At 36.0% G+C, this 27,821-nt stretch overlaps 3 protein-coding genes across 3 annotated transcripts; 2 read left to right on the forward strand and 1 right to left on the reverse strand.

Annotated features, from left to right (window-relative positions):
- Window positions 1-2,880: 2,880 nt before the first annotated feature.
- LOC113296117 (zinc finger MYM-type protein 1-like) lies at window positions 2,881-4,179 on the forward strand. Its single transcript, XM_026544453.1, has 2 exons — window positions 2,881-3,594; window positions 3,763-4,179. The coding sequence occupies exons 1-2, from the start codon at window positions 2,881-2,883 to the stop codon at window positions 4,177-4,179; spliced, it is 1,131 nt and encodes a 376-aa protein (XP_026400238.1).
- Window positions 4,180-6,645: 2,466 nt separating this feature from the next.
- LOC113299848 (probable protein S-acyltransferase 22) lies at window positions 6,646-11,060 on the forward strand. Its single transcript, XM_026548946.1, has 9 exons — window positions 6,646-6,962; window positions 7,049-7,165; window positions 7,922-8,305; window positions 8,442-8,510; window positions 8,594-8,665; window positions 9,039-9,167; window positions 9,300-9,380; window positions 9,536-9,718; window positions 9,853-11,060. Exons 1-9 carry the CDS (start codon window positions 6,921-6,923, stop codon window positions 10,639-10,641), a joined length of 1,866 nt encoding a protein of 621 aa, XP_026404731.1. The 5' UTR covers window positions 6,646-6,920; the 3' UTR covers window positions 10,642-11,060.
- A 308-nt stretch (window positions 11,061-11,368) lies between these two features.
- Window positions 11,369-12,349, reverse strand: LOC113296118. The gene has a single exon (XM_026544454.1). The coding sequence runs from the start codon at window positions 12,347-12,349 to the stop codon at window positions 11,369-11,371; it is 981 nt and encodes a 326-aa protein (XP_026400239.1).
- Window positions 12,350-27,821: the final 15,472 nt, after the last annotated feature.

A 27,821-nucleotide genomic window follows, 5' to 3' on the forward strand; every position in this document is an offset into this window, starting at 1 on the left:
TGAGGCACAAATGTCAAGTCCTACACGAGGGAACTTTTTAAGAGTTAAAGCACACGGAGAATGATAATCACCCCCAAACTTAGAGTTTTCTGTGTCTCTAGAAAGACTAGTCACAACTTCCCTAATTTCTAGGTCATCGGATTCCCGAAAATGGCTAATTGATTCTTCTAAGTTGGGTTTATCCTCACTCATCTCTACGGGTATATCTTCTTCATCTAATACTATTGTTTCTAAGTCCCTAGACTCTAAAACAGCATTTTCGGAATAAACCCGTTCCTCTAAACCACTATCGGCTTCGTAATCAAAAGGAAAAACTACAGCGTCTAAAACGGTGTATCCCTAATCAAATCCTCGTCCTTTTGAATAGGTGAATAATCATAAAAATTATTTGGATTTGAACTAGAAATAATATAATCATTATAAAGCTCAATTGGATTAATAGATTCCTGATTACTATGCCTACATATTTCAGATTCTTCATTACTACTATCCTCATCATCATAATAGTACAAAGATGATTGAAACTTATCTAAATAAGCATTTTTTTTTCAGGCCTCGTCCTCTAAATTAGGAAAATATTCACTATTGATATCAAGGGTAGAATTAGAAACCCTATTTTGGAAATTTAGATTATTTCGAGCAGCATTAGCCAACTGTTCATTTTCTGCCTCTAGACGTGCCTGAATTTCACTGAGCATAACACTTATACGTTTACCACTCTCGTTTATCATCTCAGAATATCGTGTACACTCTTCTTTTGAATTATTCATTGCAACTAAATGTTTATACGTCCTTTCAATCCGTTGTTGGGTATCTTCTAGAGATGGAACAGGTTCAGAAATATCATAATCAGGACTAGTTTCCAAAAACGAGTAACCAGTACTACAGTGTTCCTAATTTTCTTACTCGTAAGACCAATTCGCGTGTGGATAGTAATTGGGCTCACCATGGTATGAACCATAACCTTGAAAAGGTTGGCGTTCCAAACTACTATTCCCACCATGGTCATAAAAATGATGATGTCCATCTTCAAATTCAGATCGATACTCATTGTATTGACTTTTGTCATACCAGTTCGACATTCTTAATTGCAAGGAAATTCTACACAATCACAAACAAGGATGACTCGACCAAATCAAACCTACTGATTTCTAGCAAACAAAAATCATGATGGCTCCACTTAGATTGTTTCTAGACCAGCTTCTAATCCTTCGAAAGGGAATTCGTTACAATTTAAGCAAACCCCTCTGGAATCAATCCGAGTCAAAGTAAGTTGAATTGAGGCGAGGGAAGCTCAGTGGAGCTTTGATACGCAAGGCCTCACCGCTATCACAAGGCGGCGCAGTCACGCATTTAACTCACAGAAACCATCATGAACTTCGAAGCATGCTAAAAGAGTAACCAATATTTTTCGAACGACTTTCCTACTAAGCTCGTTACCCTATCGGTCTCGTTCTAATCAAATTTTAAGCTTGGGTTCGCGTTAGGTTTCGTTTACCTAAGGAGGGCAAGAAGGGAACGGTGATGAAATCCGAACCCTTATCTTATATGGCCTGTTCTTGCCCTTTACTAGGAAATTAAAGCAGCCGGTTCAGTCCTCAACATATAATCACCTTAAGGCAGACAGTAAACCCGCTGACAGGAGATTCGCGGGTGTTTAAAAGTTTACCTCTCGTACCATACGGGGGAAGAACCGATGTAGTCGACTCGGTCCACTGACTCCGGTGTCAGTGTGCGAACCCGAGGGGCCGAGACGATATTGTAATCGTCGTCCTTCCCTGCAAACAGTTATATTTAAAAAATTTTTATAACCCTTCCATAGGGTTTAAAATTAAAATAAATTGTCCAAAGTCCAGTCCAATGAAAAGAAATATAAAAAATAATAATAATAATTACAAAAAAAAATTTGGAAAGTCTCTTAAAAAAATAATTCTCTCTCTCTCTTTTTTTTTTCTCTTTTTTTTCTTTATTTTTTTGCTTTGTCTTTTTTCCTTCTCTTTTAGCTTTAAGCTTTGATTCCAAGGTCTTTAGTATCCAGCTTCAAACCTGTAATACAAAGACACAACCAAAGAGACGTAAAAAGAACAAATGGAATAATAAAAAATATAAAAACCTAAAAATTCTACCTAAGCACAAATCCGCGTCGGCGGCGCCAAAATGATTAGGATTTTTGATTGTGATTCTAGTAAATAGTGGTAAAAAGATTCGTTTCAGACTTGTGAAGGAAATGGAATTTTTAGATTTAATAAAAATATATATACAAAAGTATTAACAATGGGCGAGAGGTACTGGGACTAAGGATTTGGCCGAATTCACTACAGAGGGTTCATTCATATATTCTTTGACAATTTAAAACTCAATACAATTAACATGGACTCTGATTTTGCCAAGATAGATTCTCAAAACATCGATTGTAAGTCCTAAGCATGATGTATAAAAACACCTAAGCTAAGCATACATCATCAAATTAAATAACAACCAATTAATTCAAATGATATTTCAATTTTAAATTAATGCAAAAGTCATAAATAAACTTACCCGTGTATGAAATTCACCCTCCTCCGTCGTCCCAGTGTTGGGTTTAGCTCATCATGATAAAAACACGCTCAAAATATTTATTTATTGCTCAAATGGTGTTTACAATGAAGAGAAGAAGAGAAAATGGTGTAAACAACTAATGTGCGACCCACAGGAAGTGTCACAAAAGAACGATAAAAGAGAAGTGCTATTGTCGATGTGGTCCTAAGACCCACACCTACGACCCACGCCTGTGAGTCTGCTTCACTGTTGATAAACGACTGTCCTTGCGTGTCTGTTCTTCGTGTTCTTGGTGGACGCAATTATCAGCTGGATACAAACGGCAGTAGAGATTGGCATAATATGGGTGCTAAGCTTTCACGTCATGAGTTATCTACTAGGCACTATACTTCCATGCATAAATGGAAAGAATTGGAAATTAGACTTCACAAGAATGAAACTATTGATAAGGAGATTCATGAACAAATCAAGAGGGAGAAAGAATATTGGAAACAAGTATTGATAAGAATTGTTGCTGTTATTAGAACCCTTGCTAAAAATAATTTGGCGTTCCGTGGAACAAACGACAAGGTTGGTGTAGCGAATAACGGTAATTTCTTAAGCTTTATTGAAATGATTGCCGAGTTCGATTTGGTAATGCAAGAACATCTTCGACGTATTAAAAACCATGAAGTTTATCATCATTATCTTGGTCCTTCAATCCAAAATGAATTAATCGCATTGTTGGCACGTCATGTGAAAGATAAAATTGTTCAGAAAATTCAAGAAGCAAAGTATTTTTCTGTAATACTTGATTGTACTCCGGACATAAGTAATGAAGAGCAAATGTCTCTTGTCATAAGATGTGTAGATGTGTCCACGTCTTCGACCAAAGTTGAGGAGTACTTTTTGGGATTTGTAAAGGTGGACGACTCGACGGGAAGAGGACTTTTTAATAAACTAGAAGAGCTCTTGCAGAACCTGAACCTTGATATTCGTAATGTTAGAGGGCAAGGGTACGATAATGGAGCTAATATGACCGGAAAGAATAAAGGGGTGCAAAAGAGACTACTAAAGGTAAATCCTTGAGCTTTTTATATGCCATGTGCTTGTCATAGTCTTAACCTTGCACTTTGTGATATGGCCAGTTCATGTCCTAGAGCAGTCTCCTTTTTCCAAGTGGTGCAACATATATATATATATAACTTCTTCTCAGGATCTACAAAACGTTGGACGGTGTTTAAGAAACATGTAAAAGGTCTTACGGTTAAACCATTATCAGATACTCGGTGGGAGAGTCATATAGAAGCTATCAAAGCAATCCGATTTCAAGCTCCCGAAATACGAGATGCCTTAATAGAGCTGTCGACTTCGGCTGATTTTGATGCGAAGACAAGGGGTACTGCTTATTCCATATTGACACGAGAGATTGATAATTTTGAGATTATACTTGGTATGGTTGTTTGGCATAGAGCACTACTTGCGGTTAACTCAGTGAGCATTAAACTTCAAACCGAAGATATGAATCTTGATGATGCCGTTACTAAACTAAAAGATCTTGTTTCTTTCTTTAAGGATTACAGAAGGAATGGATTTGAGGGGGCATTGGAAGAAGCTAAAATACTTGCAACATCCATGAATATAGAGCCTATTTTTTTATGAGGTACGAGTACGAAAAAGAAAAAAGCACTTTGATGAAATCGATGAGATAGAGGAAGTACAACCACCACTGCAAGGTATGGAATCCTTCCGAATTGAATACTTCATTTTTATAATGGACCAGGCTATTTCTTCTCTCAAACGTAGGTTTAAACAATTTCAAGCATACGAGGAAACTTATGGATTTTTGTTTAATATAGAAAAATTAAGGTCTCTTGATGATAGTACCTTACGGAATTCTTGTGTGAAACTTGAAAAGTACCTAAGCTATGAAATGGAATTCGATATCAATGGGGATGAGTTATATACGGAGTTGAAGGTTTTGCGAAGTTTTTTGCCTAACGAAACAAAAAAGGCTATTGACGTGTTGAGTTTCTTAACAAATATGGGTGGCTGCTATTCAAATGCGTCTATTTCATATAGAATTTTATTGACAATCCCTGTTACAGTTGCATCTGCAGAAAGAAGTTTTTCGAAGTTAAAGTTGATCAAATCCTACCTTCGATCAACGATGTCTCAAGAAAGATTAAACGGACTAGCGATGTTATCCATTGAAGCAGATATGCTAAGTAGTATTGACTATGATAGTATTATAAATGAGTTCGTATCCGTAAATGCGAAAAGGTCGATCTTTACGTCCATTACTAGTATTGTATCTTCTTGAACAAAATGATAAATGTTTGGTAATATTATACTCATATCATCATGTGTTATCAGGTACGTCTTTTTTGCTATCAGGTAAATATTTTTGTGTAATGCATCGGTTATTCGGTAGTCCAAAAAAGGCCCAATTTTTATTTGTCGCCTAAGGTACCCAAATACTGTAAGACGGCCCTGCTACTTCCCTCTCTTCGTTTTCCCTTTTCAGTTGAACTTTTATAACAAAAAGGCGCTGAAGCAGGGGCAGATTCTAAACCTATTCTAAAGTTGCTAATCGAAATGTATTCTAAAGCTAAAGAAGACAGATTCTCATTTTGATAACCGGAACTACAAAGCGTTTAATTTCAAAGCTATGTCATTCAATTTAATGGTTTCAACCGGGTATTCTCAAATCAATGTCAAATGGTGATTCAATTAATGGTTTTAACCGGGTGATTTTATTACAGTAGGAGATCAATATTTTATCTACTTCTTCTTGAATTTAAATAAGCTCAATTCTCACCAAACCCTTACTACAGTTTTAAGATAGATTTTGATTTTTTTCATTGAATTCCAAAAACCGTGCTTCAATAGTTTTGGATTACAGATTATGGAAGGTTTTCAATCATCGAGTTGAATGAAATTTTTAGCGTTTGATTCTCAAATATTATGCAGGGTAATACGATGTAACCTGATGGTAGTTCATGGGTTAAAATGGAAGTGACGAACTTTTATGTGATGGTTTGAGATTCAATTTTTTTTTTCTTCTTCTCTTAAGCGATGCTTTTGATTTCTAAGGTCTTGTTCTCTAAGGCTATTTTGTGTTCCTGCGAAATTTGTTGGGTAAGATGGTAGTGAGTTTTGTTTACCTATTCCAATAGAGTTAATCATTTTTCTAAAAGGTTATGATTAAACTTAATAGGGGTTGCATTTAGTCACTACCTAAAATAATCGAGTATTAATTAATGGAGTTTCAATGATATTTTTTTCCCTTTCCGTGCCCAAATGTTAGTTATATTTTTTATCCCTAACCGCCACGTTTTCAATTTCTTACGATCAAGGAAGGATCTGTGGACACTATTATATGCATATTATCATATATGATTTGCTCCATTTTCTACAAAACTCAAACCGAAACAAATTTAAATCTAATATTTTGATAATACGTGCTTCTTATAGGACCCTATTTTCCAACCAAAAATGAGTATGTTCCAGGATACCAAACCTCACCACATACAGATTTTAATTTTAACGACATGTTTTCAAAGGGTGGTGTTATATCAAATTAATGGCATTTTTGGAATTTTTTATATACTGTGAAGTAAATTTTATTTTTAGTCTTTAAGGGGTCAAATAAGTAGTATTTTGAAGAAAAAGAAAAAACATTTGACACCATCCAATACTTCGTTTGGCTCCGTCACTGATTCCCTCCTTAAAATTTATTCAAATTTAACCCAATGAGTATGTTCAAATCTTCTTCCAATATCATTGCATATAGGTAAAAAAGATCCTAACGATTTTGACCATTGAATCGATGGACTGGTATCAACCCCTACTAGAGCAGGCCGGTATCCGCCCGTAAAAGTCATGAAATTTTACGGCAAGCCTTCTTCACCTGAAGATCCATATTTTAGTCAGTTTCAAGGTCATCTAATTTTAAATGTTTGAAATCCAAATGACCCTTTTTTACTTTTACCACTGGAGGAGAGAGAGAGAGAGTACTGTGGTGTACCATAAAGTAGTGGTTGAAGATGACCAATTAATAACTTTATGTTTTACTGCACCAGAAATAGTAGCAGATTTGCACACTCAACGAGACAACCAAAAACAATAAATAAAACACAAAGCGAAAAAACACTTCCTGTCTGATCCCTCTGTCTGCCATGACGGAAGGTGACTTATCTGACCTGCAATAAACTTAAAACTTTTCCGTGACTTCAAAAAAGTAGTAGCAGTGTAGAACAAACCAAAGAAATCTCAACTTTCTCCATTGTTTCTTTCGTTCTTCTTTTATCTCCTTACTTACACCTTTTCAGTTCACCCATGCAACTTTTCTGGGTTCTTCTTTTTCTCTTCTCATCACAAATTTCATCTACTGAGTAATAATGAGGAAACATGGATGGCAACTTCCTTACCATCCTCTTCAGGTTAGTCGCAGTAATTTGATGATTTTAGTTGGAGTGTTTTCTGGATTCTTAATTTTGAATTTCGAGTGTTTGTTTTGATATTTTAGGTGGTTGCTGTGTCTGTGTTTCTGGCATTGGGATTTGCTTTCTATGTGTTTTTTGTTCCTTTTGTTGGAAGGAAGAAGAAGTTTCAGTATATTATAATGGGGATCTACACTCCACTTGTAAGTTCTTTTACTAATTATTTTAGGGTTTATGGAAATCAGATCCGTGTTGTTTTTTATAGTTTTAAACTTTTTGCATTTTGTTCATCTCTTCTCTAATTATGAATCATGATTTGTTGTTTTTCTATTTCAAATTTTCTTCCATTTTGTTTTAGATCGAACTGGAATTTAGTTTCTATCTACATTTCGAAATTGGGATTTCATTAGTAAACATGGGTGAGACTTGGGCAATCCCAGTGATTGAAGCTGAATTGCTGTTTTACTAGAAACTAAATTACTTCAAATTTTCATCCATTTTGCCTTGGATCAAACTGGAATTTGATTTCTAGCTACATTTGTTGAATTGTTGAATTTGGGGTTTCATTAGTAAACTTGAGACTTGGACAATCCCACTGAAGCTGAATTGGTGTTTGTTAGAAACCTGTGTTGATTCAAGGTAGAAAATGTAGTGTTATACAATTCTTTTGTTACTTATCAGCTGCTCAATTCAGAGTAATTGCTGTTTACCAGATAGATTTCCTCAGTTGGGTTGCATTTTATTGAAGGTTTATTTTGACTGATTGAATGAACTAGATTAGGTGGAAAGCCTTGTAGATATCTGCTCTGCATTGCTGTATGTCAAGGATCGTGAAGTTCAGTGTTAATTCAAGGATAACATTTGTCTTCTCATTTGATTTTGTTCGACTCAATATCTTTGAAATTATGTAACTGTTCTCTTCTTATTGAAATTTTAACAACATATGTTACTCTTATCAGATTACAGGCGTCGTCTCCCTATACATTTGGTGCGCAGCAGCTGATCCTGGGGACCCTGGAATCTTCAAGTCCAAGAAGTACGTCAACATTGTAGAGAGTAGAAAGCATACATGGGTTAAGGAATCTAAACTAGGTGGGAAGTCAGCACCCTCGATAAACGATGCAAATGCTGCAACGGCAAGAGGAATGCCCTTGAATGAAGGTGTGGTGGCCTCGGCAAATGAAATTGAAAACGGATCTTCTCATCATCCATCATGCTGTATGGGTTTGTTGAGGTGGTGTCCTTGTGCTCTAATATGTAAATCCAGAAATCACCATGAAGAATCCTGTCAGCAACAAAAGAGTGAAGAGGGCATGTTCTACTGCAGTCTGTGTGAGGTGGAGGTATGTCTACTTGCTTGTCTGTGTTGATAAATTTACTTCACTTAGGAGTAAGCTATAGTTCTAGTAGATACATTTTTCCATGACAAACAACAGGCTTCAATTGACCTTATAATGATTCTTTTGAACTATTACCCAGGTTTTCAAGTATAGTAAACACTGCAGAGTTTGTGATAAGTGTGTGGACCACTTCGATCATCATTGCAGAGTATGCAACCTCTTGATTTGACAGAAACTATTCCTATTTGCTGGAACAAACACATCTAATATCTTCTGGCATGGTTTTTGTAGTGGGTCAACAATTGTATCGGCAAAAGAAATTACAGGCAGTTTTTCACCCTTATGGTCTGCGCCCTTCTCTTGGTAAGCTCAAGCTCTCTTTACTCATTGATTATCTGGTAAATTCAAACTTTCAGTCCGTGTCCTTGATGAGCTATATGATCCTACTTTCTCTGAAATTTTCTCGATCTCTGTGCCATGTCGGGATACCATCCTGCTTTTGCATCTATCTCACCCTTCCTTAATTCTGGAAATCTTTGAAATAACAATGAAAACCTTCTTTCAATCTCCACCTGTAATCATTCCGAGTTTTAAACACCAATTTCCCCTCAACCCCTCTAGTGACACGCAGCACTCGTAAGATCAAAGCGTAAGCATTTTGTCTTCAGTTGCTTTTCCAATTTGGTTATTATTGACAGGTATCATTGTTTGTGCTCATTTGGGCATGGGATTGCAGCTCATTCTTCAGTGGTCTACTGGAATCCTTGTAATGATCAGTTGTTTTCTGGAGCGAAAGCAGTTCTCTACAGAGATAACTTCCAAATTGGGGAGCAGTTTTTCTTTTCTTCCTTTTATCGCGGTGGTGGTGAGTATGATTCTTTTATTTTATTTATCCTGTATATCATCTTATTCGATTATACAGTGGTGACTGGTGAACTTAGCCAACTGAATGTTTTTGTTGAGTCTCATATTACACTGCAAATGGATTTTTTAACAGGCTTCTTGCACCATTTTGGCTATGATTGCTACCTTACCACTCGTTCAGCTATTCTTCTTTCATTTACTAATTATAAAAAAGGTCAGTCCAATAACTCATCCGGTACCCCACTTTCTCATGAAATTTGGAAAAAGCAATAGCGTAGTCTATTTTCTGCATTTTTGTTTCTATTTATTTATTTTTATTTCTGTATTAATCTGAAAGAAGCTGATGATGTGATTGTCTTTGTTTAAAAGGGAATCAGCACATACGATTACATCATAGCATTGAGGGAGCAGGAACAACAATTAGTTGGAGGTCAGCAAACCCCTCAAATGTCTCCTGTCAGCTCTATCACTGGGTTAAGCAGTGCAAGCTCTTATAACACATTTCATCGAGCCGCTTGGTGTACTCCCCCACGTCTGTTTCTAGAGGATCAGGTAAGCTATTCCTCTTGTCTTTTTTATCTGAAAATATGGTTTGTCATAAACTTAACCTTATCAAACTATAAAATCGTGACCGAGTGATTTCACCTTTTACGATGCTGATATTCAAATTTCCGGTTTTCCTCCAGTTCGATGTAGTTTCTCCTGACACCAACAGGACGCTAGGTTCTTCAAGGAAGAGGATGATTGGAGAACAACCAATCAGGAAGAAGAATCCTGGGGCTGTAAATCTAAATCCTTGGACACTGGCACGTTTGAATGCGGATGAAGTATCAAGACTTGCAGCTGAGGCGAAGAAGAAGTCCAAAATCCTTCAGCCCGTTGGGAGAAGAGAAGCAACTTCTGGACTAGAAACAGATAGTAGCTTTAGCAGCAGTGGACGGATGGCGCCAAGGCCTGAGAACAGAAAGCGAACCACCAAGCGGGTCCGCCTCCCTGCCGACCTTCCACATGAAGCCCTTGCTAAGATATCTTCCAAAACTACTGATATTCACAGAAGTGGTTTCAAAGCAGAGACATCAAGCAGTTTAACACCATTGCAACTTGAAGCACGGAGCGCTTTCCAGACAAGTCGGGCCATGTCTGCCACTGCCAGGAATGTCATTTCTTCTCCTGATAGCAGTCAAGACTCGCCAGATTTTCATCCTTTCCGTATATCTTCATCAGGGGCCGAAGAGTCCAGAGTGCTCACTGGTCTTTCAGCTGCTGCTTCATCTACACATAAGGGAATCCCGTTTGTAAGATCTACCAGCGATGGATACGAGCCATCTGGAGGCGAAGATAGTGACCGTGTTCCCTCGAGAACTGTGCCCAGATCAACGAACTTTAATAAACTCTGGAGTTCTGCTCAAAATGAGTTGGTAGTTGAATCCAAGGCGTCAACTTCAACTCTTTTAGCTAACCTTAGAATGCTTTAATGGATCTGACCAAGTTAGTTGTTCTTTAATGAGGGAAGTTTGTTATTCTTTGATTCATGATCTAAGGCAAGGCTTTGATTGGTGTTGCTGACTCATCAACTCTCAATACTTCCAGTTGGGGAGAAGAACATAGAGGGCCAATACAACTTACAGTCTGGTTCAGATTTGCAGTGGTCGCTGAACTCTGTTCTGTCTGGTTCTTGGTATAAATGAATCGAATGCTGTTGTACGCCTGTACATTCTCTTCCAAAATGCTACCAGAGCCCACTCCATTCGAAATAGAGTACCAATTAATGGTGGTTATGCTAACTTGTCATAGTCAATAATTATGGATAAATGGACTTGTGAATTAAACTGCAATCAATGCAATTTACTTGTTGGTTGATCACATTTATACATATTGGTTTGGTTATTCACCATTGACTTCTTGGCATTCTTCTGTAATTGTGTCTTTTCTCAAAAATGCTTTCATTACCTAACAAGATAAAATTGCAGGAAAAGGAAAGAAATTTCTTAGATGTAAGAAGAGCTTTCAATGTACATGAAAAGGACAATCAGAGATGAAAGCAACTATGAATTTTGGGCTACATTCCATCTGTTGCTTCTATTATGAGCTATTTTATCCATGTAATGCAGGGTAACTTTCTAACTTTGGAGTTTGCAATCTGCAAGTGGAAAAATTTACAGTTATCTCCATTGTTTCAGTTCAACTTCTTGTAGCTTGTCATCATGGCAATTCATGCAAATTTTTTGAGTCTGTGAATATTTCATTTTCCTCCATGTTCTTAATCCTGTAATAGTAATAGTTTGAGTTTCCTTCCCCATCTATTCTCAACTCTGACTTGCAATTTGTGTAGAAAATGCAGGTGATGACAGTTTCTTGAATTATGAGAAGGGAGTATAAATAAGCAATCAACAGACCCTCTAAAGCGATATAGAAGCTGATTTTATCAGACAGATGGTAAATTGTTATGACGCGGTACTGGAACAAAGCTTCAAGAAATGCTAGACCCAAATTGACAGGCAAGGCTAAAGAGAGAGCAGTTGACACCCTGCTTCTGATCAGCACACAGGCCTTGAGAATCGCCACAAACCCGCCACAGTTCTCCATTCCTGCAACTACCAAAGCCATGTTGCATATGATAAGGGTGTTGGCAAGGATTAGTGAGTAAACAACTGCTCCACCAGCAGAGAGGAAGAACGCCGAGTCCGGTGAGGAATACCCGAATTCACTAAATGTGTTGAAGAGAACAAACAGAAAGCACAGTCCTACCGCGTGTGCGGAGAAGATTATAAATGAGTTGCATAAATGGGTGAGAAGAAGAGGGTTGTACAGAGAAAACACAGAAGAAGTAGTAGTTGAAGGTGTTTTGTGGTGCAGAGCTTGAATTACAGCTGATTTAGCAATAAGAAGGAATGAGAGGGTGAAAGGAAAAGAGAAGATTGAACAAGTTATGGTTTGAGATAGTTTTACATTGAGCAGGAAGAAGAAATGCGACGACGGAGGGAATCCGGCTGCATTGAAAAGATTATCTAGGCGAATTTGGATTGTTAGCAAGAGCGGATATGAGAAGAATTCAACTGCCTGTGACAGGAGAACTAGAATTGAGACTGGCAACAAAATGAGCGCCACCAAAAATGTTAAGTACTGGTAGTTTTGGAAGAAAGCATGAAATGATCTTCTGAGAATGTTGATCTTGTTCTCCATTCTTTGATTGTTTTTTCTGCTTTAGAAATGATGTGAGAAAGAAAATGATGGTTTAATCAAAAATTATAGAATTGTCAGGTTCTTTATATACGAGCCAAAACAAATGGACATTGATGTTTTATTCTCCCCTTGTTGTATTAATATTTTAATTTCTAGACTATATTATTTTTTTAAAAATAAAATAGAACAAAATTATTTTATTGGTGGCTTGTTTCAAGTTGGGTGTTTTCTTGGATGAATGTGATTGACCTACTCATTCAACTACAAGAAATGGATGATGGAGTTGTTCTCTGAACTCTCGTTTGTTTCCATTTCTCTCCTCCTAACTTCCAATTTTCATTATCAAGCATTCTTGATTTAGCATTTCATAATCGAAAGAATATAAATAACATTTAAACGGTCTAATTTATCTGATTAAGTTTTTAATTTTATAAATATTATCATAAACAATCATCTGTAATAGAATGGTTGGTTGTGGCGCTGCCAGATCCAAAATACTGGAGCAGTACACATGTAATTCTTTTTCGCCTTTTTAGCATGTATGATTTTTGAACCAGAAATTAGGTCATGTACGCTTACTTAGGTAAAGGGTTTATTATCTTGTAAAGAAAAATGTCACAATTAGCTTGCCTAATTTAATTTAATGTGGTCCCTCCCCATTGGCAGGAGGAGGAGTTGGAGAAGAAAGGGATGGTGATGGCGAAGTGGTGGCATCATGAGTTTGGTGTGGAGTCATTTTATAAATGCAGGCAGCTGCTGCTTCCTGTTAGTTGAAGAATTTGTTTCCTTATGTGACGTTACATCTTTTAATTTACTTTGCATCTAATTTTTGATTTTTCTCCCCGGCAAGAAATCAAAGTCCATTTAGTTGGTGGAATTAGAGCTGAATATCTGATTTACACACAAACCTGTCTATTTTTTTTTTGGAGACGAAGAGAATAGTTTGGTTTGAAATTTACCTTTGCATTCTTTTATCTAGAAGCAACTCATGGTACATGTCACAATCCAGAAAAAGAATGTATCATGCCAACATGTTTACAGCACAACACAGCACAGAACGAGAACATTGGAGAAAAACAAAAGAAAAAACTCATGCACACTTGGTTTATAATAAGAAAAATGTATGTACTTTTGTAATGAGAGATTATACGGTAGACTTCTTCGTCATTTCATGTGCTAAGATGCCTCGATTAGTATTATTATACTCCATGAGACGGCGACTCTTATCGGAAAATGGATATTATGCAGATTTTTATGAATCAAATGGGGTTAAAATATGCATAAGTGTGCATGATTTCAAAGGATGTTTCTTGTATTATTGATAGAATTATTTTATGGCAATGATTGTGACCTGTATGGATAGAATTATCATGCCAGAAGTACCATCGAATAATTATAATCCATCCTGTTAACTCTTCTCTGGCTTGTCCTTCTAATGTCCTTGATGATCAACTGGTGCCTGCTTCGCGAGATCGTGCCATGGTTGAACAGTCGGGATCCGGTCGTCATTGACCTCTTCACTCTTGGCTCTTGCAGGCACCCTTCAGTTGGGCCTGAGCTCTTATAACGATTATTTAACGAAGAGCGCAAATGAGCCTAATGCCCAAAATGTAAAAGTTAAGGTTGGGTAAAATGTAAAGCGACAAACATACATTTATGCCTAGTTGTGTCCACAATACTTTCATCCTTTTCGCTCTCCAGTTTTTGAAACCATTGGGAAAAAATAGAACCATGATTTTGGGCATACTGAAATCTTATTAGGCATATTGAATAAAGACAAAAAAAGATGTGAAATAATAAAATTAGAAATCCCCTTAACCAAATTTTTTTTTAATGGCAAATCTACCCTTTACATATTAGTGTTAGTAATCTGGATTAGTGATTAAGATAATTTTCAGAATTAGAAAGGTTTGTTTAGATGAGAAAATTTCGGGAAGAAAATCAAAGTTTTTATTGAGAAGGAGAAAAGGAGAAGGAGAAAGTGAGAAAATTGTTCTTCTTGATTTAATGGAGGATGAGAAGGGTCATCATTAATCTAAAAAACCTAGGAAAATACATATCAACTACAACAGTGATCCAGAAATGGCTGATTTCTTAGATTATGAGAATAATTTTACACAAACTCAAACTCAAACTCAAGATGATGATTTTTATGAGCCAAATCCAGATGATGAATACATAGATGAGGAACCCAATGCTTCTAACACACATGTACACTTCTATTTTATGTTTAATCTCACTTTTGTAGCTTGAAACCATCAAAAAATTGTATTTTTCATAATGGTTCGGCGAACCAGGATTATGTTCGGCTTAAAAATATAAGTCGAATCCACTAAATTGATGAACAGTTCGGCTAGCTGAATTTGTTAATGTTATACTCCGAACCTTCATTTCCCAACTTCCAACTATTTGCAAGATTCTAGTTCGGCTTATATTAAAGTCTAGTAACAAGCCGAACCTATTCCTGAGAGTTAGGTTCGGTTTTCACTCTAAATATCATATCAACTGAACTATATAGTTTTCCAAGTTCGGCTCATATTCAAAAAATCACATCAGCCGAACATGATACTGATTTTCCATGGAACACTTAAATTCATACACATTTAGGGTTTCGTCTTTTTATTACATATGTTTTCTATTGTGTAGCCTTTTCATAGGATGAACCAAACAAAAAAAGTGGAAATTACTAAAAGTGTTAAGAAAGTGAAGTCTAATGATGGAGATTACCAAGGTCCATATTAAACGTATTAAAATCAATGAGATCTTATCTTCAACTTCAAGAGAATGAAAATACAAACACAGCGCAAAAAGAATGAGGTCATTCCGACATCGGACGAAAAAGTTATGGACAAAACAAGATCAAAAAACGTGAGTGTGCAAAGAGAAGGTTCGGATGATAACTCAACAACACGAGCTAGCCGACCCTAGATCCTGCAAATCAATATTTTCGAAGTGTTTACAGAGAGAGGTTCGGCTTGAAAGTGATCTAATCGAGTCAGCCGAACCTGACAACCACCTGGGGTAAATTTCACTTCTCAGGTTCGGCCGGGAAGGTTTGCAAGGTATTAGACGAACCTGAAACTCTTCTGGGACGTATTCAATACACATTTTGGGGTTCGGCTAAAAATTGACATTTACGGTTTAGCCGAACTGTTCGTAGATACTTTCAGGGTGAAATTTCAAGAAAAGTTTGGCTCAAAACTCAACTCAATTATCAACCGAACCCGCTACTGTAACCGTCAAAAACCTTAAGTTTTTAGCAATTTAACCCATTCAATCCATGAAAAACAACAAATAAAAGATTGGTTTTGTAGGGAATACCTTCTTATCCTCATTTTAGTATTTGGAGCTTCAAATGGTTGAATTTCCGATTCAATTTCTGGTTCAATTATAGTTTTTACACCTTCATCTTCAATTGGTTCTTCTTCTTTAATTCATGGATTGGAAGAGGATTTAGAACACCTGACGTTTGATTTTTTTTTTGTACGATCCATTATATAGTTCAATTTAACTGATGATCGAATTTTCACGAATCGATAATTAATTACGGTGATGATAAAAAAAATTCTGAGAGAAAAGGAAGGTGGTTTGGCTGGAGGAAGAAGAAGAGATGTTTAGGATAGTTTATTTTTTGATTTTAGGTTCAAGAGTATATAGGTAATTGAACTACCCAATATACACCCCTTATAAGGTCACCTAGGATGGGAAAAATATTTTGTATGCCTTGAAAGTTTTTGGTATGCTTAAAAACAGCCTTCAAAAAATATGGAAACAGCCATTTATGGGCCTGACATGATTGTTTGTTGGGATATAAGACTATACCATGAGTACAAATACCACCACAAAATTTTAAATTTTAAATTTTAAAGCTTTCTAATTTTTACATTCTCTCTTTAGTTATAAATCGGTTCAATTTGGAAAATAAATTATGGGACTACTAAGGGCCATTATATAAAGTCTTGGAAATTCATGTGTAAGTCTATAATCATGGGGGATTAAGGTTTAAATGCTGAAAAAATGAACCAGACAATGATGGATAGACTTGCCTGGAGATTTCTAACCCAACCATATTCCTGGTAGGTGAAGCAGTTTAAACAAAAATACTTTAAGAATCAATCTATGTTTTCTATCAAAAAATCTGCTAATTGGATTTGGAAGTGTATGCTGCAGGAATCAATATGATTCACGAATATCTGTGCTGGTATGTGGGAGATGGTCAGTCCATTAATATTTGGACTGACCAATGGATACCTGATCTTGAAATTACTCTTGATCAACTCTTTTGTGAAAAGAACAAATCGTTAACACTTGAACCGGATCCGATTAATCCTGATACAAATAAGTGGAACCAGAAACTAATCAATGAATCTTTTCCTCATATAATTGTACAGTCTATTTTGAATATCAACTTGTTTTTAGATAGGGATGAAAACTTAGAACAAGATAAACCTAGATGGAAATTAACTAGGAATGACATCTTCACAGTTAAATCACTTTATGATAGACTATGTGGAATGCATGATATTGACAGAACTAAGGAGTTATTTTGGAAAGCTGAACTGCCACAGTTAATAAAATTGCTCGTATGGAAATGTCTGAATGATGCTTTACCAATTAGTCAGATTCTCTCATGTTATATGCCTGGTGTAGATGAAAAATGTGTATTCTGTCAGGATCATATTGAAAACTTAGAGTATCTATTTTTTGAATGCGCTTATTTTAAATCAGTTTGGGGGAGTTAATTGTAATTCAGGGCTTTTTTCTTTCAATGAACAATATAATCAATGAAAGGTAGGAGGGGACATGTTGACTAAGATATGCGCAACTAAATGTTGGTTCATATGGAACGAAAGGTGCGACAGAATTTTTGAAAAAAAAGCTACCTCTTCTCTACAACTTTCGATTACAATTCAAAGGCATATGAACTAATGGGGCATGTCTAGAACAAATATGTATCAACAAACTAGTTGTTCTAACTTAGCGGCACAACAAATTAAATGTCCCTTGGAAATTACCCGACTCTCAGTGCAACAACATTAACTATGACGCCTCTTGGGTATCAGCTGTTGATAATGTTGGATATGGAATGATTGGGATTGATTGATAAAGACATTAATTTGACATAACCATAAGGCACATTGGTTGTAACACGATGTTCCGTTTTGAAAGTACTAACACGGGCATCACTTTATTTGAGTGTAAAAGACAATGAACTAATAAAATGTGAAATTCCGGCATCTATCGTAATCAGTGATTTCTAAAGTTACTAGATTTGCACTGCTTCTCCCCATTATGCTTTTGAGTAATGAAGCATGTCACTCATCTTACAAAGTATTTATTAAGTAAAACATGATTGAGACCATCTTGTTTTACTCAGATGAAAATGGTGAATAATTCATTCTTCAAAGAAATAAATTGTTGTTAGTGAACATATATCCATGCAGAATGCGGACCATTCAAGTGATTTATGGATCTGGTGGATGATTCGACACATTGAATCAGTTATTTCTCACAACAAACGATCCGTTTAATTTTTGTACAATTCCTAACACATATTACAAAATGCAAAGTGCCAAGGCTCACCACCCTTGTTAATGCTAGAGAATTTATATCAAAAGAATTTGATGAATATTGCATGTTTAATAGGTATCAATATAGAGCATCTTATACCCAATGATCTCGCAGAGGCTACCATCAAAGGTTACAGATGGTGTCTAAGGAATAGGTTATGCGTACCAACCTACATTTTATTGCTATGGGTATATGCAATATTAGACGCATCTTTACTTAATTCATTTTAGAGACCAATATTAGTCAACCTGTTATGTGTACCAGTTGGTAACTGGATTTAAGCCTGACATTTGTTTTCTTACGTATTTTTGGTTGCACTATATATGTGCCATTACGACTCCACATCGTACTATGATGGGTCTTCAAAACTGTTAAGTAGTTATGTTGGAAATGAGTTCACAAAAATTATCTGCATTTTAAACCTTTTGGAAGGAGATCTCTCACTTTAATGAGACAGTCTTCCCGTCGTTAGGGGGAGATAAAAAAAAGTATTTTCTAAGGGAACGATGGGAATTGTCTTAGTGTGTTCCCACTATGTATCATATTGATTCATGTACTCCACAAATGTAAATGTGAAGTGACAAAGAATAATTGATTTTCAGAATGTACACTGATGTCGTTAAATTGATGAGATCACACATACCAGCTGCAAAACTACCTGCGCAAGGTTACGAATCCTCAATAAGGGATATACAACATAGACTAATGTGTTGCAACTACACTTAGAAGAAGGGTGTTTGGATTATGAGAATGCTCACGAGTCAATAGAAAGATCATGCGAGAATATTAATGATTAATTTCATATACACTTGCTTAAGAAAATAGAGAAAGATAAGATCGAACTAAGCTCCTTGTTGCTTAATGTCAACGAAGAGAATATTTGACATATACAATCCAGGTAGAACTTGTTTCTTTGACAAATATACAGGTATTTGGTGTGGTAATGCTAACCAACCAAGTATAAATCCTATTGGACATACATGATTAATTTCTCAAAAAGCATAGTGAGAAGAAAGCAGTCTTAAAGGATAAATACTCGCCTTGTGGCGTGAGGTTTCTCACAAAGCCCTGGAATTGTTCTCTTGTAATGAACGTTATAGCGTTCTGCTACTTAGTTAGCTTAGTAATTTCAAAAGAACTTGAAATGTAGCATATGTATGTGGTTGCGACGTATCTCTAAAAGAATCAAGAGATAGCAGATATTTACAAAAGTACTAGATAAAAAAAATTTCCCTAAATAAAGTGACTCTAAACCACATAGTGCGTTTACAGTTAGTGCTAGAGCACTGCTCGGTCGAACTCGCAAGCGTTGCTATCTCAAGCTTGTTTGTCAAGTTTAGTTTCTAAAACTATAAGTCTTGATTTCTAGTCTACTTATAGCTAAGTCTCGAATTAGGATAGGAAATGTCGTTAAGCATTAGACTTCACGGCGTTCATCAATTGAAGATGAAGAACTACTAAGGGGAGCTTGTGGAACTTCATCAATGAAAGGTATGTGGAGACTTGAACTCATCTACCACCCAAAAGTCTATCTACTCTATCTCCTATTTGAGACAAAAATCGTATAGCTATATAGACTTCAATAATGCACATTTGATATTTCGAGCTGAGTTTAACTCGCTTACATATTTCTCGAAAGCTGAGTTTGTGTGAGACATCAATTGTCGTCTTCCGAGAATGTTTCAATGATTGAAATGGAGTTTAGAAAAATTGGATATAAAATAGTATGCGTATTTGCATATGTGTAATCCAAGTCCGGGAACCATAGTATGCATACCCATATGCGTACTGGTTGGTTTAGTGAAAGTACTAGAACCTTGTACGTATACCGGTAAGCGTACTGTCATGAGGTTCAGGTCCGGAAATTTCTCCTGAGTTTGGAAGGTATGTGTACCCGTTCACATACTGGCAAACCCAAACTTAGTCCGCATACTTAGGTATGCGTACCTGTATGCATACCTGAGTAAGTTAAGTTCTAAAATCGATTTGTTCATGAACTAATACATTTATATATATATATAATAAGGAAATACAATCATTTGCAAACCGTGGCTCTAATGTTCATGAATTAATTCGAGTGAATCAAAATCAATTTTGCTTCAATTGTGTCTTGTATACTTATATGATAATATAAACAATTGAACAACTCTAGAACTAGTTTCATTTGAGTCATTTGAACTAGTTATGGTTAAGATGAATGAAGTTCATATGAAAGTGTTCATACGGCTAACTTCGGTTAACTATTGAGCCAACAAAGGTGTACATGTTTAGGTACAATTACTCATACCTAAATAAAGTCACTTTTCATTTGTGTGTAAGAAGCTAAATTCGATCTAACGGTTGAAATATATTAGCTTGAGTCTAACCAGGTTTTCATCTAACGGTGAATATTGAATGCTTTGTTACAAGGGAGCATTGATTGCAAACCCTGATTTGAAGATTACATAAAGGAGAACTCTAGAAACTGGGAAACCTAATCCCCACACCTCGCGACTAGAGTCGATTCTCCTTTAATCTTAGGTTTTTTACGAAACCCGGTAGGTTAACGACTTGAAGACTTCAATTGGATTTTGAAGCCACACCCAACTATTTTCTCTGTAGTTGCGAGTTATGATCTTGTTGTTTTCTATCGTGATTGAGTACTTGATAGACGTATTTATGTGTCTATTTTCATCTCGATTTTGTATAATGTTAGTACCCATTTTTGTACTTATTATGGTGTTTTATGTATTTGTAGGTATTTTTGGAGAAATAAACATGTGCGGAGAAATTGGCTCAAAAAGCGGTATTTACGCGCGTGGGACAAAATTACTAAAGGCACCCGGAAGTATCCCGGAAGCGTCCCAGAAGTGTGCCGGAAGTACCCTAGAAATGTCCCGGAGGAACCCCGAAAAAGTGCGGAAAATATCCCAGAAGAATTGCTAAAGGCACCCCTCGGTTGGATAAGGGTACCCCATGGCTATTTACACCCTAAAAATGATGTTTCCACCCAAATTGCTAAGGGGACTTCACTGTTGGATAGGGGGAGGTCACCTTCTTTATTTTCAAAGACGGAAATGGCGGGAAAACTATATTAAGACTGCAAATTTCTCTCAATGGTTTTGGACGTGATTTCCTCTTGAATTTTCATCGGACCAAGTTGGGTTGGGCTTGGTCTGATCGTGCAGGAGAAGTTGTGGGCTTGGTTGAGTTAAGAAAGAGAGATTTTATCTCAAGTTCACGAAACAGAGACGCAACATGCTCGGAGCTTCGCTGGAAGATTTTCAGGGGATTGACTTGGGCTAGATTGTGGAGATAAAACAGGAAAGAATATATTCTGATTGGATCCGTGACTATCTACGAATAGTTTGGAGCAGTTTTGAACAACACAGATTCGACAGAAAGTCGCGTGAAGAACAGCAGATGAGAAATATTTTCCGAGTCTTTGGAAGAAAGAAAAAGGAGATTCTATCGGGATTTCTTTGAGCTTTGAAATATATAAGAGTTATAGAGAAGTGAGAGAAGAGGGGATCAAGAGTTTGGGGTCGATCCAGAGCCAGGAGGAGCGAAGAAGAAGGAAAAACAACAATGTTCACCTGCTGCTTCTGCTGCCATTAAAAAGCTTCAAGAACACGAAGAACAGACTCACCATAGCAGACTTATTTTCAGCAGCGTCAACAGCATCAGCGAAGTGTCGCAGTTAGCTGCAGTTACCTTTTGTCGTTCTTCTCTGGACGCCTTCTGTGAGTCTTAGAAACAATTTTTTATAATTTTTAACTCTTTTAATCATACTTTGAGCATCAAATATATTTTGAGAATATGATTATTATGATTAGATAAACCCCAACACTGGGATGATGGAGGAAGCCGTTGTTTACGCATATGATAATTATATTAATTCTTTTTTTGACTACTTGAACTTTTTATTAATCGATTTATGATTTTTCTTAATTGGTTGTGATATCGTATGATGATGTATGCTTGGTCGTAGTGCTTTTGATGCGTCATGCTAGTGATATACAATAAATATTCTAAAAATCTACCTTGGCAAGAATGAGAGTCCTTATGATTTGAGCTATAATTGTTTCGAATAAATATATGAATTGTGTGAATGATTAATGGTGGAATCCTGAGTACTAGTGTCTCTTGATCCTGTGACAAACGTTTGTATATATTTTTATGTTTTTAAATCTTTACAAGTCCGAGCAACGAACCCTTATTTACAATCGAAATATTACAACAGTACTATCTTCTCTAATATTTGCTCGAGATTTAATCTCCGATAGGCAAGATAAAAAGTATTCACAAAAATCTTCGTCTCATCGTATGTGATTCCACAATATCTTGTTTCGCTACCATACGATTAAAATTATTGTGAGATGATTGATATTTCTAGGTTGTTCTTCGGGAATATAAGTCTGATATATCAATTGGTTCCTGTTCACCTTGATTTATCAAAAGACAGAACAAAACTCATAGGTTTATTTGTGGGAGACAAATTTATCAATTCAATTGACTTTTCTCTGTGAGACAGATTGGTTTATCAATTTTTCGACTTTGGGTCGTAGCAACAGTTAGTTGTGGGTGAGATCATCTAAGGAAATCAAGTGCACGGAATCCGGCGTGGTTCTAGAGGCGTAAGAAACGCGACTGTACCTTGATCAGTGTGAGATTGGTTATGTCTCATTCCAGTCCTAAGTTAAATTGGAGTAGGCTAGTGCATGTAGCGTCTTAATACGGTGTGGTGTTCAAATCTGGACTAGGTCTCGGGGTTTTTCTGCATTTACGATTTCCTCGTTAAAAAAACTTCTGGTGACTGTGTTATTTTTTTTCCCGCATTATATTTGTTTATATAATTGAAATATCACAGGTTGTGCGTAAGTTCAATCAATTGTGAATCCAACCTTTGGTTGTTGATTAAAGATTGACACTTGGATATTGGTTTTTGATACCGTCCAAGTTATTTCTTATATTCAATCGGGCTCGCAAATTCCTATTTGTTTGATTGCTGATTAAATTGATAAATAGAGATATAACTCTTTGATATAATTTTCTTAATTAAGATTGAGTCTGACTGTCTAGTTGATTCTCTTGAAAGTACATTGGAGTTAGTCCATACAGATTGCTAAATTGGGTGTGGTTGTTAGACCCCCGATTTTTCAATTGGTATCAGAGCAGGCAAACACGTTTAAGACCTTATAAGTATGTGTTTATAGCGATATGACTCTATGAACAGTAGTGTTATATCTGAAAACGCAACACAAGTTCGAAATATATCTGATTTGGTTCAAAGTCTTGAGTATCCCGAGAAATCGCTCATACCTTCCCCATTAACTGAAATTGTGTTCGACTCGGAAAAATACCTAGATGAACAGTTGGATGATCTTTCAGATGAAAGTGATTCAGAAGGGGGACAAGATCTTGACGAAGAAGTCTCACAATATATCAATCTTTTTGATCATCTCATAAAGAGAAAGAAGACAACTGCTTGCTTGGCTGAATATCTGACTCCTCTCTGTCAAGAAAACATGAAATTGAGCTTTAGGTGATATGATTGTGGTTACAAACTCTTATAATCTATACTTAAAGATCTTTAAGAAGATGTGCGCTCAAAGAATTATGAATGTGATAATCTTCGTTAAAATCTCTTTGTGTTGAAAGAAAGACTTGCAGAAACTGAAGCAAGATATGACTTTAAAAAAAAAAAATTGACGACAGATAAGTCAGCCTCCTCGCCAGAGAAAAACAATTAGAGGCTGATCTTGCTGCTTCTCTTGATAAAGTCAAATCACTGGAAGCGAATCTGAAAAGATTCCGTTCTATATCTATAAATTATCCACTATGATGGGAGCATATAAAGAACATCGTGATGCACGTGGTCTGGGATATAAAGGAATAGATGCTCCAAGTACTAGTAAGATAAATTTTGTCCGTTCTAATGACAAGTTTCTAAGTGAAAAACCTCCTTCATCAGCTGATGCTCCTATGAACAAACAACATCCACCTTCCAAAATAGCTCATATGAGAACAGTCAAAAACATTTTCTACAACTATTATTATTGCGGGTGTTAGAGCATAGCTCGGTGAACACACCAAGCGTTGGTATGTCAAGTTTGCTTGTCATATTTTAGTGAACCAAGACTCATTTAAAGAGTCACTTGATTATGTACTAGAGTCAACTTCGTATAGGTTAGCTTGAAAGTATTAGGACATGAGACATTACAAGTATTGAGAAGACTTGTAGAAGTGAACAAGTAAGGAGCTACAATGACAACATCATCCTTCCAGTTGAGGTTAGTGATATTTGACTCGAAATGCTTCATTCCCTAATTGTATCTTTCAATTCGTGCATATTGAAAACAAAACTGCGAAGCATGAATGATTATACTCTAGTTAGACATAGTATTAAGGAATATAATACGAGGTTTATTGCTTAACCATTAAACTTTGTATATAAGACATCGATATAATCGTTTGAATGCTATTGTGATTATGTATAGGTATAAGGTGAAGATTTCATCCTAGGGAATAATATTTTATATTTGTTTTAAGGAAGTAAATTTACGAACTTGTTTGTGAATCGAAAGAGAAATCGCCAGGCATTATTTGTATCGTTATTCATTACATATATTTTGAACTACCAATATGTGTGACTAGTATAACCGCTCATGACTTGTTTATGTTCTTGGTAAAACTATTCACAAAGGACTGACTTTTGTATTGGTATGACTTTTATTAGTGAAACCGATCTTAAGTAATCACCTCAGATGGTATGATTGATTTTGTGTTATTGGTATGACCGACTCTGGGTAAATGGGAACCGGTCCTAGTAAGAGGTGCAACATATCACAAAGGGAAATCGATCCTTGTATGAGGTGCAACAATTTTTTAGTAGAAAAGGAAACAGGTCCTCTGGAAATGTGCATCACGTTTTTAGCAAAGGGGAACCGATCCTATGGACATGTGCAACAAGTACAAGTTAGATACCATATATATGTGGGGAACCGATCCTAGTACTTAGTCAACCGAATTTTGGAAAGCTAGTATGAGGTAGAACCGAAACTTGTTTTGGTAGAACCGTGAAACCCATGATTTTTGATTGAGTGTTCTTGATAAATCACATAGTTCTTGAAAGTCAGATGAACGAATTCTAAACTTGTTTGGAAGTGTGGAAAATCGGTTTCAAGATTGTAAGTATAAAAGAGGACTTACAAAGTAAAGATGTCGACATACTTTGAACTTGTGCAGTAAGGCTTATCTTTAATTGTTCAAAGTTATTCCTTAATATCTAAAGGAAGAAAATCCCAGATCGAATAAAATAAATTGAGAATCTTTTATTTAAGGTTTATAATTTTATTTTAGGAAAATGATAATTAGTAATATAGATTTACTAGTTGGAGATTTTCCAAGAGATTTTCGGTCATTATTTTGGACAAGGCATTTCCAGAAATTATGGAAACCAAATCTGGAATATACTGCATATCTTGAGAATATTTTCGGTTTTGGAAATTCCTTGGTGTCCAACATTCCTTGGTCTATAAATATGAAAGTTTGCATTTCGATCAAACTAATCTCGTACAACAAGAACTATCTTAGTTGTGCTACTAATGGTGAAACCGCCTATTCGGAGAGGAGAGTAACCTAATTAGGAGAAATCTCTTACGGCCGCTCAGTTTAAAGTCTTCTTTGGGATTGAGAAGGTCTATTAATACTGTTGGTGGGAAACTAGATAATTGCGGTTTATCTTTTGTTTTCGATTGATTTGATTGACTAATGGTGGTTGAAATTTGATTGCACCTAGTTTGTTTATGCTTGAGAATCTTCTCTTCTGATATAAGATTCACTCAAACTAGATCGAAGTTTTTACGGGTATCTTTAGACTGTTTGTAGATCTAAAGACGTATTGTGATAATCCATTGTTAACAGACTCCGTTATGTGCATGATTGATCACAAGAGATTCAAGATAATTGTGTGCAAGTGTTTATTGAAGATCTAAGAAAATTTGAAGACAAAGAAGAATTTGAAGATTTCTAATTTGGGATTCATAATCTTTGGTGTGCACAATACTTGTTTTGGTAAAAGAGGATCCAACTATAATCGGTTTATCCTTGTGATGGATTAGATTGATTAGTTGGGTAGATCGACATCAATACAATTCTTTGTGATTAAAAGTATTGATTGCAAAATCTTAACAATTACTTCGGTAGTTGATAATAAGATAGATCTAAGAACCTGACGAAGGAGTTTATTGAGATAAATTGAAGAGCCTTTTTCGAACTCATATCACTTGGTTGAAAAGAGTTGATACCAAACAGATTTGTTGTTCCTTTACTGTTTTTAATACGAACCAAAAGAATTGTTCCAAGTACGTGACTTATTACAGGTCGGAGGTGTGGGAATACAGACAGAACTAGGTGAACTATAGGTTTAGTTTCTTGGTTTCAACTATACGAAGTTGGTTTTATTTTGCATAGCGGATTAATCCTGAGAGTATTCAATTCTAGACAAGGTCCCGAGGTTTTTCTGCATTTGCGGTTTCCTCGTTAACAAAATCTTGATGTGTCATTTACTTTTATTTTCTGCAATTATAATTGTTGTTATTATAATTTAAAGTAAATTACACAAATGTTATTTCCTATTTACTTGATAAGAAATCCTATTGTGTTTGGTTAAGTCTGAACCTTTTATGAAGTAAACATACTTCGTTGTTGTATTGTCTCGATCTCGTATCCATAGACGATCACACGAAGTGTGAACCGATTAGTTGTAGTGTCTCGAGTCAGTCGATAGACAATCACTTTCGAAGAAAGGACTTATAGGTGGAAAAGTTTTAGTTTGAGGTATATTTGGGTACCCTCGTATTTTCAGTGGGAACAAAGGGCACCTTGAAAGGAGATGTCATTTTCGAATGCGAAATGAAAAACTTCATAAAATTCTCGTATGTATGTCTAAAGAAGTAATCAAACCTACTTCTCATTTTGCTGGAGTAAAATGTCTTATCTGCAATCAAGAAAAGTGCTGTGATGAGCCACTTCTTTATTGTAAATATGACACAATACCTATTTATAATTGTAAAGGGAAGAATATCATATGGACAACTGACTCTTCAGTTCACTTTGTGAAAATAAAAAGTCATCGAAGGAAGAAGAAGAGTTCAAACTCATTGCCTCTCACGGGAAAAAGTCTTGAATCTAAACTGTCTACTCCCGATTACATTCACATCAATAATCACGTCTCCGAGCTCAAGACAAGTATAAATAGACTCAGACACAACATTAAGAATGCGAGGAAGGCAGAAATTTCAGGTATCTCTTGCCCTTCTCTTAATAATTCTCTTTTTACTAACCCTTTCGTTTCTTCTGAAGATCTTAAAGAAAGTAAAAGGGGAAATGTCAATATCGTTGATGAGCAATGTGCTCATCAAAATACAACTTGACTGCTCAAAAGAGCATCCTCCTTGAAACTGTGTGAGGATGCTCATAATTCTCAAGAAGATCTTATGTCATGAGAATGTGGTCTTTGTTGTATTATTATTATTATTATTATTTTATTTTAAATTTTTTTTAGGATTATATGCAGAAGTAGGCCTGGTCTGGACCCTCACTTTCATTTCTAGGCCACTTTTTTTATTTCTTGCAAAACTAGGCAAGTTAAACGGATTCCATCCACTTTAACCATCTCGGTCAATTTATCGCGTTGACTTGTCAATATCTCGCCAAAATATCATATAGGGATATCTCATGGATGTGGTAAGATTACTGAAATGTCCTTCACACGTGTGTGTCAGTCACACTAGATAAGATGTCCACGTGTTGCTATCTGAGAGCCTAATCTAACTAAGACGACATCTCGAGGATTAATTGAACGACCACGATAAACCACTCGAGCCTAATTATCTGAGAACCAGACGACATCACGTGT

This window comes from Papaver somniferum, chromosome 7 (assembly GCF_003573695.1).
Source record: "Papaver somniferum cultivar HN1 chromosome 7, ASM357369v1, whole genome shotgun sequence".
NCBI lineage: Eukaryota > Viridiplantae > Streptophyta > Magnoliopsida > Ranunculales > Papaveraceae > Papaver > Papaver somniferum.

What these genes read in the sequence shown, in the direction of transcription:
- LOC113296117 (XM_026544453.1), top strand. Translation starts at nt 2,881, where the DNA reads ATGGGTGCTAAGCTTTCACGTCATGAGTTATCTACTAGGCACTATACT. An exon ending in TGCAAAAGAGACTACTAAAG is followed by an intron (nt 3,595 to 3,762) that starts GTAAATCCTTGA and finishes ACGGTGTTTAAG; the next exon opens with AAACATGTAAAAGGTCTTAC.
- LOC113296118 (XM_026544454.1), bottom strand. Translation starts at nt 12,349, where the DNA reads ATGGAGAACAAGATCAACATTCTCAGAAGATCATTTCATGCTTTCTTC.
- LOC113299848 (XM_026548946.1), top strand. Translation starts at nt 6,921, where the DNA reads ATGAGGAAACATGGATGGCAACTTCCTTACCATCCTCTTCAG. An exon ending in TTCCTTACCATCCTCTTCAG is followed by an intron (nt 6,963 to 7,048) that starts GTTAGTCGCAGT and finishes TTGATATTTTAG; the next exon opens with GTGGTTGCTGTGTCTGTGTT. An exon ending in TGGTCTGCGCCCTTCTCTTG is followed by an intron (nt 8,666 to 9,038) that starts GTAAGCTCAAGC and finishes ATGGGATTGCAG; the next exon opens with CTCATTCTTCAGTGGTCTAC.